We start from the raw sequence: 22,008 nt of genomic DNA, 5'->3' as shown, positions 1-22,008 counted from the left end.
AAGTAGTTTGCGATTTCTAAAAAAAGATCCTCGACTCATATTGGCGAAGGAACACAAAACTTGAGTTCAGAGCTGCCAGAGCTGGAATACAAATTCTCAAAGCTCTGAGTAAGATGAGATTTTTGCTACTTCGCTATCCCATTCAATCCCCTCATTCTTTATGGAAAAATTTGATATCGAAATGGAAATGACAACATACTGAAATCTTTACTCTTTAGGAAAAATGGCTGTATCTGAGTGATAAAGTCCAACTAGATCTACCTAATCTGATGGAAACTAACTCTGGTCTGATATGGTGAGATCAAATTGGAACCATGACATGTCAGAATCTAACCAGGTCTGATCACTGGTGAGATATAATCAGATCTTTCCTATTGGGTCTGATCGAATCATAATAGATCTGATCTAATCAGAACTTTGATCTGACCCGGGTCAGCTCAAATTGAATCCATGGGACGAATGTCCAATCATATTCTGCTGAGAAGGTAAGATTTAAATCCAGGAATTGGACTTCAGAGTTCCTGCTTGCAATTTAGTATTTGTAATGTCCAGAAATTGGATGATCGATAAAAAACAGACAAATTAAATTAAGTAACAGATACCATGTCTAGTATTATTGGGATTTAGGGAAATTTGGAAGGTCGAACTCGGATTGGAATAAATAAATTTGAGTCATAACTAATGCGGTCATTTTTAAAAATTTGTGCTTAATAGATTTCCTTTAACAAACCGTTGGAATTTTATCTTTCGGAATTGAAATAATTTCAAGAAATAATGAATTGTATCGAGAAAGTCCTTCCATCCAGTTCTTTTAAATCAATGTTTTCATTAGGCCTATTAAAAACAATTTTCATATAAGGAAAAAGTCAAGACTTTTTGAAATATTTTGCTAGAAACCGAGAATTTTCGACAGTTTTCGACGACTGCTAGACTGACACGAAAAAAGGGTGGATTTTGGATAGTTTTTTTCATTGGGAAGGGGGGGGGGAGGCGGAGAGAGAAATTCTTACCATTTTTAATTTTTTTTAGGAAATTCCATGTGACAGCAGACAGACCAATCGACCGAACGCCGAAATGAAATGAATAAGATTTTTCATTCTCAAAACATCGAATTAGAGAGACTCTGAAGTATTTCAAGTTAGTTCTTTTTTCAAAGCATGGCTCCTAAATCTTGAACCAATTAGGAGGGACCTAAACCACAGTTCAACTTTTTGATGATGGAAGCTCTACCTATTATGAAGCGGAGTGGAAGTTCTGTGCATCGAACCAGAATACAACTGCTAAATGCAGGATCTAGATCTCAACGTTTTGATAGTATGGAGATTTTATTTTTTTGGATGCAAAACTGTAGCATTAAATCGTTGGAAAATTTTGCGAGTGGCATTTTAAATTTAATCGGTAAGCTCAAAATTTTGATCTACTTTTTGATTTATTGAGCCTTTTAAGCACATGCATCACTCCCTGATTTTAATACTCTGACAACCAGATCCATAGAAGAATGAAGTAAAGAAAGCAGCAGTTTTTTACTGTTTCAAAATTTATAAAAATTTGTCTTCAATTTGAAAGTGTTTGGTTCTGATTAACAAATGTTCAGTAAGCTTGAGTACAATTTTTTTTTCAACTGAAGGATCAATTTTTCAAGCTTTAGGGAAGATATTGACGTCTCTATTTTTTATTTAAAAAATAAAATTAAGATTTAATGCATGTAAGCAAAACCTTTGAAAACCAAAAAGTCGAAATGAATTCAGAGCTAATATCATTTTGCCCAGTTCTCTCTTTCTCCGGCAAAAAATCAACCGAGGGGCCAACATTCATTTCTACATAATTTGTATGAACCCATGAATATTTTTTTTGGTTTTGGTTCGTCTTTTCTACTGGTCTTGGTAAGCAATTTGTACATAATGGATCTTTGGCTGAAAGTATTTCTCTCAAATCAAATAAATTATTTATTCCTACTTTCTTGCATTTATTTTTTTTGACAAATTTTTGGAAGAAAATTCATGCATTATGGCTTGATCTTGCAAAATTCAGTGGATTGATTGTATGAATTATTTTAGCTGTAATTTGAGATGTAACGGTTCTTAAAAAATTAATTACAGGTGCATACCTAGCTAATTTCATTAAGTTTCAATTGCAATTTTCCTCTGAGTAAAAGGCGAGGAAATGATATTTTTTTTCTGAACGGTATTCGCTTAGAGAATTAAATTGGTTACTTACCTATTCCTGCATCTTTCCAGATTATCTGTGATTTTTCTCCATTTCTGAATATACGAACGTATGGTGCTTTTTATATGTAGCTTCTCAATGTTGTTGGATTTTTAAATTTTCAAATTGATGAATAAGATCTGTACATACTGAGTTTTTTTAATGACAATTTTGCTTTCTTGAGACCAACTTTCAACTGAAACGTTATCAGATTTTGGTATTTTTTAACATCGAATCAATTATAGGTATTACTATTTTATTGTTGTAGGCATATTTTTTCAATTTGTTGTGAGCGGAATTGCTAAAAAATCGAAATTTTTGACCTAGTATTCGCAAGTATTTTGTACAAAATTGTGTTTTCCTCGTGAAATTCCGAATGAAGCACAAAAACTTGATGAATTTCTATTCTGAAAACCCATTTTTTACCTCATCAACGTCAAAACAGAAAAATAAAAGTTGAAAAAAATTGAAAACTTGTCTAACAACTGTATTTTTAATGCTGAATAAGAATGTAACACATCACTAAAAATCGTAACATAAGCTATACATTTTTTTACACATAATGTTACAAAAAATTTTCATTTAAATAATATTTACATTTTATAAAATTACGTATTTAAAAAAAAAATAAAAAGAGAAAATTTCATTTTATTGCTATATAAATAGAAGCTTGGCTATTTCGAACTTGAAAATATGTAACTTATATTTTTACGTGTACGATGCGATCAAACTATACGATGTAGGTAGTCGCGCGTCACTTTTGATAATTTAATTTCAATTCAGTGGGAAAATTTTTGAAAACTACTGTAATATTGTCCTTATAATTTTTTTCATAAAAAAACATCAACATGCAACATTGAAAGTATAAACGACAAAATTTCGTACCCAATCCAAAAATTTATTACTTTTTATCGCGTACTTGACATTAAATATATAACATTACGAGCGAGTTTATTATAATAAACGTGCATTTCCTGCGACTTTTTTTCTCTCCTCTTTTTTTTTTTTGCTATTTTATATTTTTGCTGTAGCATCACATCGTCGTGCTGATACGCAAAGTGGTGTCGTTTTTTATTAACCAAGCACGATTGTTTGAAATTTATTTGCCAAGTTACGCGTTTAACAATAAGCCCGCTCATCATTTTTATCGTTTACAATAAATTTATAAATTTTACAATCCTCGATAAAGTCAAAACTATATGTTTGGGTCAATAACCACGCAGCTAAATTTTCAACAAGTGCGTGGTGTATAAATTTATTGACTAGATAGGTAGAATTCAGCAACCAAAAAAAAAACAAGAAGATATCATGTCAAGAAATTGTCGAAATAAGTGTGACAGTTGAATTTTTGACGAAATTATATACGATGGAGCAAGTGGATTGAGGATTGGGTGGGTGAGAATGCAAAGATTGTGCCAAGTTATAATTTTTTTCTAAAAGTTTTTTTTTTTAAAGAGGGGGGAATTAATATTTTTATTTTAAAAAATATTGTCCAATTTTTTTCTGAGATCAATATTAATAATTAAAAAATGAAAAAAAAAATTGTTCCAACTTGAAATGAAGTTCTTTTTTGGTAGGTGAGGTACCTACGTACCTAAGTATATCCTGAACAAATAACCAACCTTTTCAATCGCTCAGTACAAAATGAATTCTCATTTTATTCCACGCAGAGAGGAAAAAAACCACCAGGGCTCGAAACAATAAATACTAAATAAACAACATCTAAGTATCAATCACACATCTAGGTAGATATCCTCGCATAAAAACAATTTTTCCGGTTCATGAGCATCCCTGCATCTAGTATTTGGCTCAAAATAAAAGCTTCAAAATGACGAATACGATATGACAAAACGTTTTCCAAAGTGTTGTATGTGCTACTGCTACACACACAATTATTATTCAATATACGAAAGAGAATAGGGGATTTGTAAATAGTGGCGTACGAAGTACCTACTCTCAGCACACAACCCTATAATTACGGTTTAATTTTCGTCCCCCTTTCTCTCTGTGTAAGAAGATGAACGTTATTGATTGGTTGGTTTTACTGACGAGTTATCTGTTCGACTGCATAGATAGACTTGCTTCATCGTATGTATACTTTGGTACTCATACTCGAGTTCGAGTTCGCTGGATTGGAAACCCGTTGTGAATTATGCCAGTATAACTACTTCTCGTATGTTTAAAGTGACGTGAAAAAAAAGAGCAGATTTATTTTTCGTTCCAATGAATGGAGAAAGAAGAGGGGAGAATTTAAACGTGAACGAGCGACGAATTTGCATGTGCACGACATTACACGAGTAGTTTGTACGCAGTGGAAAAAAAAACGAAACAAAAAACAAGTACAGGAAAAAAGAGAAAAGAAAAATGATGAAAGTACAATTTATATGAAGTAAATTTACACTAGGGTGGTCCTTGTATAGTTTGGTTTATGAAATTTCACCCTCTATCCTCAAAACTGATGGATTTTACGATGAAATAATAATTTACTTATTTTGGTTTTTTGGTAGAGTCGATGCAGAATGGTGCCGCAAGTTCTTCAAACCTGATGAAAAATTGAAAACGTTTGTTTTTCAATTTTCATCAAAGCTCCTTCAATGAAAAGCAAGGAGCTCGTGATTGCTGAAAATTCCTCAACGTTTTGAAAATAATCTTTAAAAATAGATAATTTTTGAACTTCGAAGCTTCATTTTTTTTTTTTTTTTACAAATTATTGAAAATTTCATCGAACTTGACAAAAGCATTCCTTATATTTTTTTTGAAGGGAAAGTGGGAGATGATCTTTTCATTTCCAGAATAATTTTCTAATCGTATATCAGGAGAGATTATGTGATAAGTAAGACTTTTTCTCTTCCCATTCTTTCTTTTTTTGGCTCATTTTTCATGAAAATGAGTCACAGGTTACCTACTTACAAAACATATTATTTTCTGTTCAAAGAGATTTGTAAAATTAGAATTAAAATCCCAAAAAATGCCTAATATGAATTTCATTATTAGTTTGTTTTTTTGGAAATCAGTTATAGAATGAGTTTCTCTTTGCTTCAACTTTTTTAAAATTATTATTTTTATTTTTTTGTGTAATATTTGAGAAGTTTTGGTCATTTCAATGCCAATTCATTTCTCACCAGAGACACAGTTAATAGGTACCAAGGCTAAATTAATTCTCAGGGTAACTTTTTCTCAAGAAAGACTGCGCATTGAGACGTTAAAATAAAATTTTGAATTTTTTTCAGCTTTGTGGTAGGTAGAGGTACCTTTTTATAAGGCTTTCTGATACAACTTGTTCACTTGAAAAGTTGAAAAAAAAATGAAACGATTTTTTCCTCGTAAAACCCAACAACTGTACGTAGGATGAGGGTAAAAAAATTCAAAAAAAAAATCCCCAAAGATAGGTAAATCAGAACCACCCTAATTTACACCGATAATGACGATAAATACGTAGGTATAGTAAAATGGGCTCAAATGGAACTTGACTTATTTTATATACATATCACAATATTGCCACAAAAGACTAAACATTGAACATAAAAATCTACAGTGAAAAGTATAATAGTAAATTAAATGGAAATTTTTTTCAAAACGTCGATTTCTTCTAGGAAAAAAAAGTGAAGAAAGAAACCGACGAAATTTTTCATTTCACATTTAACAACATAATACATAGAAAAAAAAATCGTACATACAAATTACAAACAAACGAACAAACAAACAAAGAAACAAAAGAATAAAGAAAAAAAAAGGAAAAAATGAATAAGGAAAAAAGAAAACAATTTTTCGAGATATGTGTTGAAAAAAAATTCTCTGGACTAGCTTTTATTTAATTTTTAATGAAAACGACATACCTGTGGTAAAAGGAGCAGGTTATGCAATCACCTAGTTCCTTGGGCCACCGCCGCCATGATTAATTTAAGCTCTTTGCACGTTATCAGCAGCAGATTTGGCTATGGAATTGGAAAGGTTTAAACTAGGCGTGGAATCTGAAGGCGACGATTCGGTAGATGAGGTAGATGAAGCGCCGGCGGTAACTGCCAAATCGAAAGGCGCCGACGGAGAGTTGGCGCTGGAAGATGCGGCCGCTGCGGCCGCGACCATTGCTGCGGCTACGGACGTAAAAGGAGGTGTTGCGTTACCGTTGTTGTTGAAAGTCGCGCCCAAAGTCCGCGAATAGCTTTCTAGAATATCGCTGGTTGCTCCGGCCAAATGGGGACCGTAGAAATTGCGGTAGAATTCGTGGTGGCGGGCGTAGTTGGCCGGATGCGGTAGCGGACCACGACCTGCCAACGATGGTACCATTTTACCGGTAGAATAAACGCTGCTGGACGAGATAGATGTCCGGACATCGTTTTCTTTGGTTGCCATGTCCGCTAAAGACCATATTCTAGGTTTGGTTATCGGCGACGAGGTATCCGTTTGGTGCAGACTGGGTGACGACGGAGGGTTAAATCTAGAATTAAGATGAGGATGGCCGTGATAAGCCGGATGCAACAGGTGCTGCGATCGTTGCTCGTAAAGACATTCGGGCGATTCGGGCTCACTGTCTGGTCTCGATTCGCTCCATTCACTGCCCGTATCCAGAGCACCGCCGCCGATCGGTCGATCCACCATGTCTAAGCTGTGGTGTGCCGGACGATCACCGTCTTCGCTGGAAGCCGTGCCGGAATCTTTGGAATCTGTTTGGACAACGGTTTTTAATGTTTTTTTGTTGACTTTTTTTTCTTTCTTTTTTTTTGTATACCTTTTATCGTCGAGTTTATCGAATGTGATTTATTACGACCACTACCGGTTATATTATGGTTATTTGCGCGTTATCTTAATGTCGTATCTTTTACAGGTACCTATACGTATGTATACGAACGTATCGACACGAGCAGCGCGGGGATGGCCGGATTCAGGCAAAGAGAAACGATCGCCAGCGCGAGTCAACACCTCTCGCGGTATCGAAATTATCTCAGCGCAGCGTGCCGTTCATTCTGCCGGCAACTTGAACGGCCAATTCACCAACGCACTGCACACAACTCGCGTCTAAACCTACCCATATTTACACCTTAATGTATTCGAAAAAACCAAAAAGGGAAAAGAGTGAATTTATCGCGATTTTGTATAACACCTTGTGACTTATCGATGGCTGTTTTTCATCATCACCATCCATTATCATATCGTCGAACAAATAAACCGAGATTCCCCCCCCCTCTGCTACGCGAGAGACTTTCAATTTAACAACTCGTTAGAAGTGTATATAGTAGATAGATAGGCCATAATAAGTTATTCGTAATTTGGTTATAAGCATTCGTTCGATGGGCAGATTAAATCTCGCAGATGTCGCGGTTCATCGATTAACCATAGGCTATATTTTTCAACACTGAATCTGTTCATCTAAAGGTAGGTATAGATATAGATAGGCAAGGTGTCTAGTTACGATGTCACTAAATTGTGTAATTGTGTGCCTCATCGTGTAGACTACATTCGTATGCTTAATTGACGTATAGCTTAAGTTATAGCAGGTACTGTTTTCTGAGTTCAACTTGTTTTATCACTTGGAAATTAATTATGGAATGTTTTCGAGCAGTGTTGCCAACTGATCCTGATGAAAAATTTTGTTTTTTAGTAAGGGAATTTGCTTTCAGAGACGATTGTTTCGAGGGATTCAAACTTTTCACAAGAAAACAACACAGCGACAAAAAGAAGATGAAAAGATTTAAAGTTTTTCATAATTTTTGACAAATTTTTGTATGAGCTTTTGAGTGAAAATATGAGATTTTTATGAGGTACGAGTATTCAAATTCTAGAAAAAGGTGAAATATATGAGTAAGCATTGTCTTTCAGGGATCTCTGATTGTTTGGGCCAATTTTTGAAAAAGAAACAACACTATTTAGTCCATTCAATTTTCAGTTAAAAATGGAGGGTGTTGAAGGGGAATGGGGGGGAGCAGCTACGCACAAAACGGGGTATTATAGCAGGGTATTTAACAGGTAGTGAAAGTAGTGAAAAAGTAGTGATTTTTAAAATGGGTAGTGAAAGTAGTGAAAAAGTAGTGAATTTTGTTAAATTCGACATCCGCTTGCTTGAAAAAAATCTGACGACGTTTGAAGACATTGGAAAAGCGAAAAATTCTAATGTAAAATTTTGCCTCTTCCCGCTCCCTTTTCTTATAAAATCTCTAGTGTTTAAAAAATGTCCTGCTAAAGTCCTGATTTTTTAATTTGAAATTTTGTTAGATACAATGAGCTCATTTGTATTGTTTTTTAAAAAATATGTTTGAATCAAATTAAAAAATTATTTGTACACAAATTTTCTTCAAATTTCAATTTTTTAAAACAATTTTCATGTGAAAAAATTGACTTTGTTAATTTTTTTGTGTGTAAGGGGGGGGGGTCGAGTGGATAACATTCTGAAAGTTGGTTGAAAAAAAGTAGTGAAAAAAGTAGGTAGATAGTGATTTTTTCAACAAAAAAATGCGTTAGATATGTACCATGCCTAGTTTAAGGTCGTTTTTTAGTGTTTTCAAAAGCTGTCTTGATATTTTTGTTGCCATTTTAGTATTTGGTTGTAACAGCAGATCAAAAATATTGGAGGGATTAGTAGCTTTGGATTATAATTTGATTAATAAATGTCCCTTAAATTTAGAAACAGTACCAGAGGGTTGGAAATTGTCAAGAATATCAAAACTAAACCCAGTTGATGAAAAATTGGAAATTTTACCATCATTGATGCAGATGATCAAAATCATTTTTATGCTTGGAATACAATTTTTATTTCTTGTTTCGTTTTTTGAATAAACTGTACCTAAGTAAAATCGCGAGAAAAATTTCCCAAATCGTGAAAATTTGCGTTGAAAAAGTGATCGTTTTGAGTATAATAATCCTGCATTTTAGGTACAATATACGCGTGTGTAGGTATCTCTTTTTTTTTGAGCACATTTCACTTACTTACAATAATTATTCTGAAAAAAACTGAATTTCAAGTTTGTTTTAAGATGGTTTCAATTTTTCTTCTGAGTAGGTACATACTGCTGAAAAAAAGAGGAAACGAGGGATTTTCCTCCCCTGTCCTCTTTTAGTCTCTATAAAGACATTATTTCTTTTTAAAAACTGGCTTAAATTTTGTGTTAGAAGGGGAAGGAGGCTGAAATTAGATCTGGACCGAGTATATGCTCCTTGGGAGGGAGGGGGGAGTTGAGAACCGATCCTACTAGATTAAAGGAACAAGAGGATAACGAATTTTTGAAAATGGAATTTTATTCTTGATCAAAATTTCTGGCATATTTTTTCAAGTTTTTTAAAGCAAGCAAAAAATGTTCTCTCAAAAAATATCTCCTCTCTGAAATTATAGACTCTTTGACGAATGATTTTTCTGTGGGGTCCCAAAATTTCTGTAAAATTATTGTCCATAGTTCCTTCAAATTCAAAGATAGGCAACTTCACAAAAGAATAATACTTTTCTTCGTTTTGAGATGTTACCATCATGAATTTACCTTCAAATTAACAAAAGTAGGTACCTACATCTTTTGCAAATTCTGTGAAACTCATTTTTAAAAATGATATTATTCTTCAAATGTACACAACTGCTTTTGACTCCTTCAATTTTAGACGTAGACAATTTCGTAAGAGAACTTTTTTTTGATTGATCTTATGCCAGAATCCATTTTTGAAAATTGAGACATTTTTGTAAAAATATTGAAATGTATGGTGAATATCTTAAAATCTGAAGACAGGAAATTTTGGAAGTTGACAACATTGTTCAAGTCAAAAAAAAGATCCAAGTTCAGCGTATAGAATTCGGTAGATTGTTGTTCATTGGCGTTTTTGCAAAGGCAGACAAAACATTCATATTCGACGACGATTTGTTCATAAAATAATTATAATTAAGTAAAAATACTTAAATCATAAATCTAGAAATAAATTTTGAAAGAAAAAACTCACCTAAATTGTCTTTATTATCGACGCTTTTTCTGCCATCGGATGCATCGTCGTTATTATTATCATCGTCTTCGACCCTATTTCTTGGCTCCCAAGTCATCTTGTTCTCTTTTTTTAGTCGTCGTCTAGCATTAGCAAACCACGTGGATACTTGGGTTAACGTCATTTTCGTTATAATGGCTAACATGATTTTTTCACCCTTGGTCGGGTAAGGATTCTTTTTATGTTCATTAAGCCACGCTTTCAGAGTACTAGTTGTCTCTCTCGTAGCGTTTTTTCTTCTAGCTCCGTTTAAATCCATGCCATATCTGCGAAAAGCAGAAAAAAAAACGAAAAACATTAGTAACTTAAGTAAGATGGCAAATTGAAAAAAAAACACAAAAAACAAAAAAAAAACAAAGAAAAAAGGTCTAGGGAAAAAATAGCAACATCGTGCCGTCGTAATCTTTCTTCGAATTTTCCGAAAGAATTGAGAAATTAAGAAAAAAAAAAGGTAGGTAGCAAAAAATAAACAAAAGCGTACACGAGTGAGAAAAAAACCAAGTAAAAGAAAACTTTAGACAAATCCCCTATTAGGAAGTTTACTCGATTCAATTTTTACGCACTAAACATTATCTTTCGTTTACACCGTGAACGAATCTGCTTAATGATGAAATAGCATTAAGAGCTTTTTCGTATTTTAAACGATCCGACCGAGTCGTCGACGAAATTATATCCTGGATCTGCTTCGGCGTCTTTGTCGTTTGTGGGTGGATTTTTTTGGCACTTTGTGCGCCACCATGTTAATTATTCCCTCGTTGTGGTCGCTGGCAGGGTTACCAAAAGTATCGAGTAAATTTTTATAACGAGCGATGAGGGTTGAAAGTTGGAAAAAGGGAAGTTTTTACACGCAGGTGTAGCTTTTTACGCGGAGATTTCTCCCCCTTCGAGCAATCTTTTTTTTTTTTGTAATTTGTATTCTCAATACCTACTCGAAGTGAGAATTGAAAACTATCGAGATGAAAATGTTGCGATAGATTTTTCGTATATATAAATTGAAGTAGGTAGGTATAAGTAAATTCAGCGTGGCAAAAATTAGACTATATAAAGGTGATAGGAACAGTGCAAGGGAGGGGGATGCAACGACGATTTATCGTAGTTGTAAGTCCGAACGATATACGAGACAAATAAATTCATCGAAAGCACTTCCAATCGCTATCTGTATAGCGTACTCGTTGAGACAAACTTTTTGATAAGTAGCTACCGAGAATCAGCTAAATTGAAATTGGAAAATCCTTCTTTTTTTTCTATTTTCTTTTTTAAGCCTATATTTTCCGACAGACTTAGCTTTGGAAAAGAGAGCGAGAGCGCGAGAGAGCACTCGAAAATAATCCTCGTCTAAATAAGATAACGTTTCGGAATTTTCCGGAGAGAACATTTAAAACACTTTTATATGTAAATATCGTTAAGTACAATCTTTCCTCCCCGCTACAGGGGCCATACTTTTCGAAAAACTGTTCTCGCTATACACCCAACCGCAACATTGAACTCATCTTATTGGATGATTCTCGACTACTTTCAACTACCCTTTTTTAAAATGGGAAATGTTTTTCACCCCGCTTAGGTCGATTTTTATCTGGAATCCTTTTATTAATTCTGGTTATATCACTACCCTCCCTTTTTTTTTATTCGGCAGCCCTTAAACGAATTTGCATTAGTTTTCAATCAAGGTTGACGCGCAGTTTGCTGGCTGCGCCGCTGTTTTTCTCGTTTTTTTCTCTCGCTATAGGTATACTCTTTTAGTTCTTAAATCCTATCCTATTAACAGTGTCACGCTTAATGGAATTTCATAAAAAGAGCGGACGATGTGTAACCTTTTTATTTCATCGGGTTAGTTTTTCCCCCTCATATTTTTCTTCTCCTTTTTTTTCCATGCTTATAATTCCAAAACGAAGAAAAAGTTTTTCGGGATTTTTGCAGCAAAAAAATTTAATAAAAATATCGTTAATTGCTTATTTCTTGGGCGTTTCAACCCCTCATCTCTGTGGTGATACTTTCACTTTCATTCTTCACCCCCTATGTATCCGCGATGCCTTGTTTACTACGTTAAACTCATTTTACAAAATCCCAAATTGTGTATTTATACTTCATTTTCGACTCGTTTTTTGGCTTAATAATTATTTTTTTCCCTTTTTCCTGCGAGAAGCGATTTTTTTTCTGCCAAGCTTTCATTTCCGCTCGACAACGTAACGAGTATTTTTTTTGGTCGTAATAACGATGCGAGTTGAAATATTATAATTAATAAACTTTTCATGCTGATGGTGTTCGCGATGCTGTTGAGAAAAAAAGTGACGAGTGGTTTTACCATTTTTGCTGAGATTTATTTTTTCGCACGAATTGATAATCGGTGCTGGTGTAGGGGGAAGTTTATAAAACGAATGAATTTTTAGAATTATTGTACCATGTTTTTACCATCGTAATATTATTAGAGTATTTAGAAAACAAAAATTTCTGTAGTTTTGATTTTTATGGTTCGAGTTTCTTACAATATATCTACCTCCTGTTTGAAAATCTTGAAAATCTGATTTGTAGAGGTAAGGTACGAAGAAAATCAAAGAAAAAAAAGTGTTACAAGGTGTCGAGGAGAGTTCATCCTTCAAAACAACTGCATTTCCACTCATCTATTCCACCCACGTCCCCCTCAAAAATGGGTTCCAAAAAAGTGATCCATAAATGGTACTTTACTGTACACTTCCTATAAGGGAATATGGTACTTTCGAGAGCCCAATTTTTTCGAAAAGAAATTTTAAAAGTCTGAAATGTGCGACTGGTCAGTTACAATTCTAGGATCTTGAAAACTACATTTCGACAAGAGAGAAAAAATGTGTTCTTTAAGCCCAAATTTAAAAAAAATTCCTAAAATCTTGAAATGTGCAATTGGGCAGCTACAAATTCTGAAAATCGTCCATCTAGACAACATTCTCAGTCTCACTACTTTCGTGTTTTGAAGGCCACTTTTGACATGTGTGAAAAAGTGCATGTTCTTACATTTTACCTCGTTTCTTGTGGAGAAATTTGGTTCCTAAAAAAATTTCAACCAGCTCAAAAAAAGACGAAAGAGAATCGAAACAGGAGCCCAAAATATACCACCAGCAAAACTTCCAGACGTAAAAATCTATTTTTCGATTTTTGGCGAATTTTTGAAAGTTTAAAGGCTCATTTCTCATTAAAAAAATCAAAGGGTCAAAGATCAAATTGACATATACTTAGAAGGCTAAAATTTGGTTTGCACCCTATTTTCGACCTCCCGAGTCGATTGGTGATGGTTTCAAACCGTTCTGGAGCCTCTAGTGGATTTTTGCATTCTATAGGTTTCGAAAAAACGGCTTAAGTGAGATAAAAACCATTTTGATGTCGGTTCAAATCATGAAATTTTCTACAGCAATTGCTGGGGGGGGGGGGGGGGGTAATGAAAATTTATCGTCCTGCTAAAATCTTTTGGATATATTCAAGTGGGTATAGGTATTTCGAATGTGAAGGCTAAATTAAAGTAAGCTTTAGAATATTATATTTGCCTTGGCTTTTGAATAGGTACAGGCAATTATATAACTTCATAAGATTAATTCATGCAAGTATGACTCGATGGAATTTGTTTTCCTGCACACATTTTTTACGAGTTTCTACACGATTGTGGTAGTTGTTTGATTTTAAATTTTACCAAATACCATAAACGTCGTTAAAGAAGCATAAAAAAAATTTAAAACCAGTTTAAAAACTTTTTAATCTGTTTAATAATGGACTAATCAGCATAATAAATATCGATAGTGGGTACCTGTGCGCATATAATAACCGCAGCTCTCTTAGGTAGATACCCATACCCAGTACCCTGCAGTATCCAGTATACATGCATCCACGATCCAATGAGACGAGTGCACCAGCTATAGCTCTTAGTTCTTATATACGAGTGATTTTACAACAAGTTCGCTAACCGACGACTAATAATAATAAAATATTTGTTTAGTCGGCGCAATAGATGAAAGGCGACAAGAAATCGAATCCGTTTAAAATGGAATTGATCATCTGTATAGGTATTATACATAGGTAAACGGGCGGCTATACGCCAGAATCTCAGCTCAGTAAACTGTAAGTATAAGTTTAAGTAGAGGTGTACCAACTCGTGTTTATACGTATGTGTGTGTCTTGGACATACCTCCTCGTAGGTATATGTCCGCCGCCGCGGTGCAGTGGACAGAGAGTGTGTGAGAATATCTGAACAACGATTGTCTTTCAAGTATTAGATGGTAATGGTGCCGACATTTTAAGTTTAATGCATGAATAAACGAAAGGTGTACAGTGTACAATGCTTCGTAAAATTCGGTGTTGGTCTCATGCATGCCTAAGATTAGAGAGTGCATGCGTAGAGGCGAGCAGAAGTTGGGATCAGTCGCCATATTGTCACCATTCGGGTCTAAAAATTGTGAAAAAGGTCTCAAAATGAGGTTTTGTTGAAAGGCCTGGTCTTATATTTTTAAAACTTCAAGAAAACTCGAGGTGAAGAAATTAAAGAAATTTCAGGATGACCTTTGCTTTCATATAATCTGAAAAATATATCCCTTAATTTATTTTCATGCTAAATGAATTCGATTATAATCACTTCCCACCAAAGCCAATGTGAAGAAAATCCAAAAATCTTCACAGCTTGAAAAAATTGAAAATCGTCAAGAATTGACAAATTTCAAGTGTTTTTTTCAAATAGAAAATAAAATAAGTAGTAGGTATAAAAAAATCCAAGTTGGTCAACATTTTCAAAAAAAAAAATTAAAAATAAAAAAATTATCAAAATTTGGAAAAAATTTTGTAGCAGTGAAGAAAGTATATTTTTTAAGAGTTGTAAATTTTTTGATAAGCATCGTCGATCTAATTTTTCGGAACCCATCCTTTTCACTGAATTTTCATTCTGAAATTCATCATCATTTTCTGTTTAAATATTACAATTTCTTGAAGGGAATACCAAAACTTGGATGATTTTTTCAATCTAATTACCATCAAAAAAATATAAAAATTAAAAAATCTTTTCTTCACGTTTACGAAAAATATTTTCAATTTTCAATTATTATTTTCTCTTACGATTTTTTTTTGTTTTTTTTTTTGAAAATCCTAATCAACTAGATTTTTGGTTGATTTTCCATCGAAAAAAGAATTGAAATTTATACTTGAGTTGATGAATAGAAAAAAAATTCACGCCTAAAATTTATCCACTTTTACACTTGTTGTTCGTGGAAGTGAATTGAATTTTTGCAAAAAAATCGCTTAGGTACTTACTTACCCATTAAAGAAGTCTTATGATAAAATTTTTCTAAATTTTTCAGTTATTTTTTAGTACTTAATTTTTTGAAAATGTTAACCATCTTAGTTCTCAATGATTTTCATTAATAAGGTGCTCAGAATTTTTCCAAAGAATTTTCGAGTCAAGTTCATGAGCTGAAATTAAACAATTTAAAATTTCAAGCTTTCTCGGCCTAATTTTTGGAAAATTTGAGAAAGATCGTTGAAAAATTTGGAAGTGATAGGAGCCAAAAAAAAATTAGAAGAAAATCAGCAACGAAAATAAATAAGAATCACTTCACACGTGAGGTACTACCTCTCCAGTGCAATAATTCAGCAGGTAAATTTACCGGAAAGGTAAACACCTCAATTTAATAAATCAAACCTGTCCAGTCCCTAATTATACTCATCGATATCGCCACCAAAAAATTATGTAAACTGAGAAGCATTGACAGAATGCTCGGAATTAGATACCCATTTCATCGTAATAGATAATGTTCTCCAAAGAAGACACTTTGAGGTGTTACAGAGGCGGCGGCACTTGAATCGAAAGAATACATAGAAATAGGTCGAAAAGAAGTAGAATTTGGTTTCGGCAAAGAAACACAACAAGAAGTGGAGAGAATTAAACACTTACAGATGTCCAACTCGATGAAATACTTGTGGACGAACACACTGCGCGGATTCGGTTACCGCTTTTATCGACTTCGTATTAGAAATTACTCGGGTGTGAATTTCTTCTCTTGTATATCTTACCTGCGTTTAGAAGATAGACGTGTTACTCGAGAGACCAGAGACGTCGAAGGGGCAAAAAAAAGGGTTTTGTAATTTTACTGATTAACATATTTTTTTAATAACACAAATTGTCAGCTTGACAACATAAGGTGCTAACCGCTTGAAATTAATAACGCGACGCGTTTGAGGAAAGAGGCGAATATTTAGCAGCGAGACGAGAAGGGCACGAATCAAAAAGGAACCGCTAAAAGTGAAATGTCTGAATAATTTTCATTTTTTTCCCGCAACAATTCAAGCGTGAATGCGATCAAAGGGGGTAATTTGCATCGACTTGTGTATTAGATATGGTGGAAATATAGTTACTTCGGTAGGTAGGTAGAGGTACATATATAGGAATCGGATTAGCAACTCAAATTACATCGGGTTTTAACGTTGCTGTTTCATCTTCATTGGTTGCAAAGATAATCAGCCATTTTGTTCGCGAATGTAAGGTATTACAGAAGTATCTAGTAGATTGATGCATTTGGTATAATTAAGCATGAAAAATTATAGAATTTTGCAAAAATGACCACTGCGTTTTGAGGGTGGAGGAAACCTCGTGTCGAGGGATTTATTTCAGTTTATGGATAAATACAATACGCTGAAGCGAGAATTTCACCACTTACTAAAAAGAAATGGTCACTGTACCTACTTTATATAATAAAATAGCAAAAGCAACCAACCCTCATTTTCTGGACCATTTTCAAGAAGGAAAAAAAATTATTGATAACTCTCTCGAGGACACAAGTCAAAAAGGGAGAAACTTTTAGACGGAATTTTGTTTAATAAAATATTAACACGACGTTTTTCTTCATCCCCCTAATACGTATGTACTCGTACGATATACTTACTTACGTATATCAACTCGACCCCACACGTATTCGTTCAAAATCATTTGTAATGAAACTAAAGCGAGGAAAGAAAGTAGCACTATTGTAAGGTGCAAGTTGAAAATATTCTGTGCTTAGTGCATATTATACAAGTGAAGTACTGGCAGACTGATAAGTATAGGCAATATCCCTGTTCCCTGTTTGTTGAGGGGATTGTTGTGACATATGCAATACGCATCATGCAGCTATAGAATGGATAGACTATTATGACTGCGCGCGTACTTACATAATATAATCAGAATTTGTATTATAGGCTAGAACTGCATGAATTATACTTTCCCGACTGAACGCGAACGAAACCTTGTATGGCTTCTTTTCGTTTTCAATTTTTTTGTGTTGACTTGTATCTTACAAATTAAAATAATGATGTTGGGTTTAGGCTTCTATTTCATTTTACTGAAATTTTTTTTCAAAAGTAGTCACTGGGGAAGATTTTGGATTTTGAACCGACAGAAACAAATTTTGAAAATTCGTGCCTAAATATTGGCTCATTTGATGACTAATTTTTTCCCCTTTTTCCTTGTTTTTTTTTTTAAATTAGAAAATCCAAAAATCTGCTGTAGACTCCAAAACAGCTCAAAATCACCACCAATATACTGAAAAAAATCGAAAATATGGTCTGAATCATATTTCAACTTTTTACTCGTAAGTTGACTTAATTGAATTTTAATTTGATTTTTCATTAAAAATTGGCAAATTTAATTGTCAAAAATTGAAAAATTAAATTGAGCACATGAAATTCGGTTGAGTGGTTTAGTCTACGGTCAAGTGAGGAACTTGATTTAAAAAATACCTACATATTTTTTGGGTATTACATACTGATTTTTAAATTTCAAAAGTTCATTTTCAATGAAAAAAAAAATCAAAATTCGATAAAACTGAGGTAGAAAGCTGGAATTTGATTTTTACCCATTTTTGACCTACCTATTGAATTTCATGGTAGCGGTTTTGAGCTGTTTAGGAGTCTCTAGTGGGTTTTTGAATCTTCCAGCTCCTGAAAAATCGTGAATTTTGAATTTATGTGGCCAACTCAATTTGAACGATCAATTCATGAAGATGGTAAATCCAAGTTGATTGATGTGTTGAATTTAATCTTGGCTCATTTTATGATGATTTTTCTGAAACTGGAAGATCCAAAAATCCGTTGGAGACTCCAGAACAGCTCAAAACTCGTGCAAATAGATTCAGAAGGTAAAAAATAGCGTATAAACCAAATTTCACGTTTCTACTCCAGTTTTATCACAATTTTTGAAAATTGGCCTTCGAATATTAATTAAAAATTCGTCAAAACTTGCAAAATGAACTCAGAAGTCCCTAATAATTGGCCACATAAAGTATTGTTGGATACACTTTCGATTTTTCATGGGTAGTTTGGTCTGAAAATTTTAAATTTTTTGATCAATAATTATATTTTATTGCTACCCCTCTCCTCCTTCAAACTTCAAATAATAAAACTTTAAACATTTTTTTTTAAATTTTGGTTCGAGTGATTTTTTGATGTGCTTAGTTCACTCATCATCTCATTTGAGGCGTTAAAAAAAATCAAAACTCATTTTTGTTTAGGTCAGGATTTCTCATTTTTTTTTTTTTTTTTTTTTTTTTTTAAATACTATGATAATTTTGTAACCGTATTCGTCTAGAATGAGAGTAGAAGGGGTGCAAATAAATATACAGATAGGTAAGCTCATAATTGAGGGATTTAGAAATCAAATAATTAATCGAATTTCTTCAATGAATGGGTACCAAGTACCAACACTTTTTAATCTGGGCAAAAATACGAAATTAGGTAATTTATGTTTTGAAAAAATTTCAGTCAAGTTATACGAATATCTACATTTTTACTCAAATTTTTCTATGGTCAATTTTTTGGAAAATTTTGTGGTCATACTTTTCAAAATTTTGGTAGTATTCAAATCTTTATGCAGCTTTTAGAAATTTGTTTACAATAAATATTTTTATTATTTTCATTTTCAAAATTTTTCTGAAATTTGAATGAGAGATTAGTAATCTTATGAGACAATCTTTTTTGGTACTTTGTTGGCGAAAACAGAAAGTCCAAAAGAACGAGAGGGGCTGTAGTAGATTCAAAGGTGCGTATTTTTATAAACATTTTGTTCATTTGGGGTAATTTTCCATTTTTTTTTTCAAATTAATTTCAGTCAAAGGAGTAAGTAAGTATTAAAAGTATACGAGTAAGCAAAGCTATGATTAGTCCACTCAGCTGCCTAGGTAACTATATTTAAAGATAGGTCAATATTCTTCTGAACAGATTACTTACACCTTTGAGAAAAATCATGATCTAGATCCGTCCCCCAAAACGAGTACCTAATTTCGGAAGTGAAATGATTAAAGAGGTATAAAATATCATATACGCGAGTTATCAATCGCATTGACAAAATACCGCAGCTATAGGTATACAAGTCGGCTCACAGCCAAAATATATCTACTTATACCAGTATAAGAAAGCTCGAAAACAAAATCCAATACCGAAAAATCACAAATGATCGTATTATTACCTGGGTATAGTTGTATAGCCATACCAGAAATATAATTCCTTTAGAGAGATTTACATCAGGCGCTTATCCTTTTTCACCACAAGTTCTACAAGGCATTTATAGGATTTCACTTTTGTAAGTACAAGACATTTTAATCGATGTATACCTCTGCTCTGTGATGAGAACCGGAGGAGGTATGGAAGCCGCATGATATAATACTATTAACAGGTGCACTTATAGTAACCAGCATTTCAAACTAATTTTCATCGGTAAGGGTCAAGCTGCGGTCAAATATATTTTACGCGTTTACATTTATCCTTATTATATATGTAAATAAACACGTAATTTATTCGCGTAATACTGGAAAATGGTAATTCGGTATACCGAGGTTAAATTTAATCACGGAATAGTGTTCTGCGTTGAAAACTTATCGGCTTTCAAACGTCCAATTATAACGTCCAGTTGTCATCCCTAAATCAATATAGCCGCCGGTATACCGTACGCCACGTTCCGCACGTCTTCTCGGAGCGCGACCATGGAAATGAGACGAAAATCACCAATATCTGCCATCATGTTACGTATTATGTGTGGTATGCCTATTCGTGGGTATACAGCTAGGTAAACTATATGCTATGTGATCGAATTTCACACTATGCATCAACGACATGGCCTAATTAAAGAAATAGCTGCCATACAGATTTCGAAATCGAATCGAATCGGTTTACTTGGTAGGTAGGATAGCTGTGTCGTCCGTTCACACGAAAGTCTAATTTACTTCGAAATACTTTATGGTTTACCTGGACTATAGACCTACACATAATATACATCGCGAATAAAAGTAGGTACGACATATTTCTTATTCGTATAGTAGGTATTTCCTTATTTTTTTCCAACGTGTTTTATAAGTCATCGTCGGGTATTACGAAGAAAGAGAGGAAAACTCCACCTAAAATAGACACATTCATGAGACTTTATCACGGCATGATTGACCACAAATAATAAAATACCAGGCGCCTAACGTAATCCTTATCAATTCAGTAGTTGGACATTTTCTCTAGTGTAAAAAATGCCTTCTAAACACGCCAACATCCAAGTCTATATAACGAAGAGATAAAAAATTCTTGTATCAATTTCTACACTTCTGTATGCAAGGTGAGATTTTCTAGACTACGTCCTTGGGTGTGGCCTGTGGCCCTTTTTTTTCTTCCCTGCCAGAGCCATCAAAGAGATAAAACCGAACCTCAATACAGGGTGCAACGTAACGCTCGATGTATTACTCTTTAGGTAAGTACATAGGTATACTTGTGCTATTGAGCAAATCAAAGAAGTACTATGCCTTACAACGATCGAGTAAACAGGTGCTTATCAGGTACGAGTTTCTTATTTCACAAAAATATCATTTTCATTGTATCCATGGAGTGATTTTTTTTGCCTCGTAAACTTAAAATTTTTTCTAAAAATCATGGGTCAGTCAACAAGTGCATGGAAGCCTTTTTGTTGACTTGAAAAGAAAAATCACATTTCAAGTTTATGGTGCACCTTGTGGAATATGTACAAGTTCTACTTGACTTGGATTGTCCACCTATCTTGTGGACGTGACAATTTACCAGGGCAGAATTTCTACCACTTGCATAAGATTGTTCAGATATATGGGTCGCTAATTGATTATATTTGTATGAAAGATTCGTTATGAGATAATTTTCTCAAAGCATTGAAAAATCTTAGGAAAAAATGACACTCGATGCAGACAGAATAATAAGCATAGTCGTATAGACTGAGAGCAGCACTGCTTTTAAAATAAAACTTTGAGAAGAATGTTTGGAATTTTCATTTCACAAAGGAACTTTTTGGTCACTCAGCCACCGATTTTGCTTTTGTTTTAAAACTAAAACCAAAACATGAGGATTAGAGTTGAATATAAAAAAAAAAACATTTCGTGTATTTCCATGAAAATTGGCAACAAAATTCACTTTGAGTGGGAAAATACCCAGAAAAATTTTGACCACCCTATAGCTGTTCAGAAGCTCAGCTTGAGGTCTTCAAAGTAGGTATTATTTATTATTACTTATTTATTTTTTTTTAAAACGTGTTTTTTTCTGACATTCTAGTGAATCCCTGAAAACAAGCAATTTTGAGTTTTCAGCCTCTCTGATCCATTCATTTTGAAAGTTCAATACCTCTTTTAGTCCTCCACAAGTGACTTCGAATTGTTGTATCGCAAATATTTCGATTTCTTATCAATTATTTTTTCTGAAAGACCAACGCTAAATTCCTTCTCAACAGGTTGAAATATGTTCAGGGGTGGGCAAAAGTCAGCTTGCAAATTTGCAAAAATTGAAAAATGAAATTTATCAAATTTCAAATTTTTAAAGTTTTTTTTTATCAATAAATCAAGAACTAAGCACCCTAGAAAAAAATGAGTGGCATTT

The 22,008-nt window shown here is 33.7% G+C and overlaps 1 protein-coding gene across 2 annotated transcripts in view; it reads right to left on the bottom strand.

The window, feature by feature from the left end:
- Window positions 1-2,671: 2,671 nt before the first annotated feature.
- Window positions 2,672-22,008, bottom strand: part of mirr (mirror) — a 70,131-nt gene continuing 50,794 nt past the window's right edge. For both annotated transcript variants that reach the window (XM_065354482.1, XM_065354480.1), the window contains exons 4-5: window positions 10,120-10,424; window positions 2,672-6,869 (exon numbers count right to left, since the gene is read on the bottom strand). In XM_065354482.1, the coding sequence (XP_065210554.1) occupies window positions 6,106-6,869; window positions 10,120-10,424 (1,069 nt within the window). In that variant the 3' untranslated portion in view covers window positions 2,672-6,105. The remainder of the gene's footprint in view (window positions 6,870-10,119; window positions 10,425-22,008) is intronic.

The sequence above is a fragment of the Planococcus citri genome, chromosome 3 (assembly GCF_950023065.1).
Source record: "Planococcus citri chromosome 3, ihPlaCitr1.1, whole genome shotgun sequence".
Classification (NCBI taxonomy): Eukaryota; Metazoa; Arthropoda; class Insecta; order Hemiptera; family Pseudococcidae; genus Planococcus; species Planococcus citri.
The sequence above is the reverse complement of the archived record's forward strand: the minus strand, read 5'-3'. Positions and strand labels throughout refer to the sequence as shown.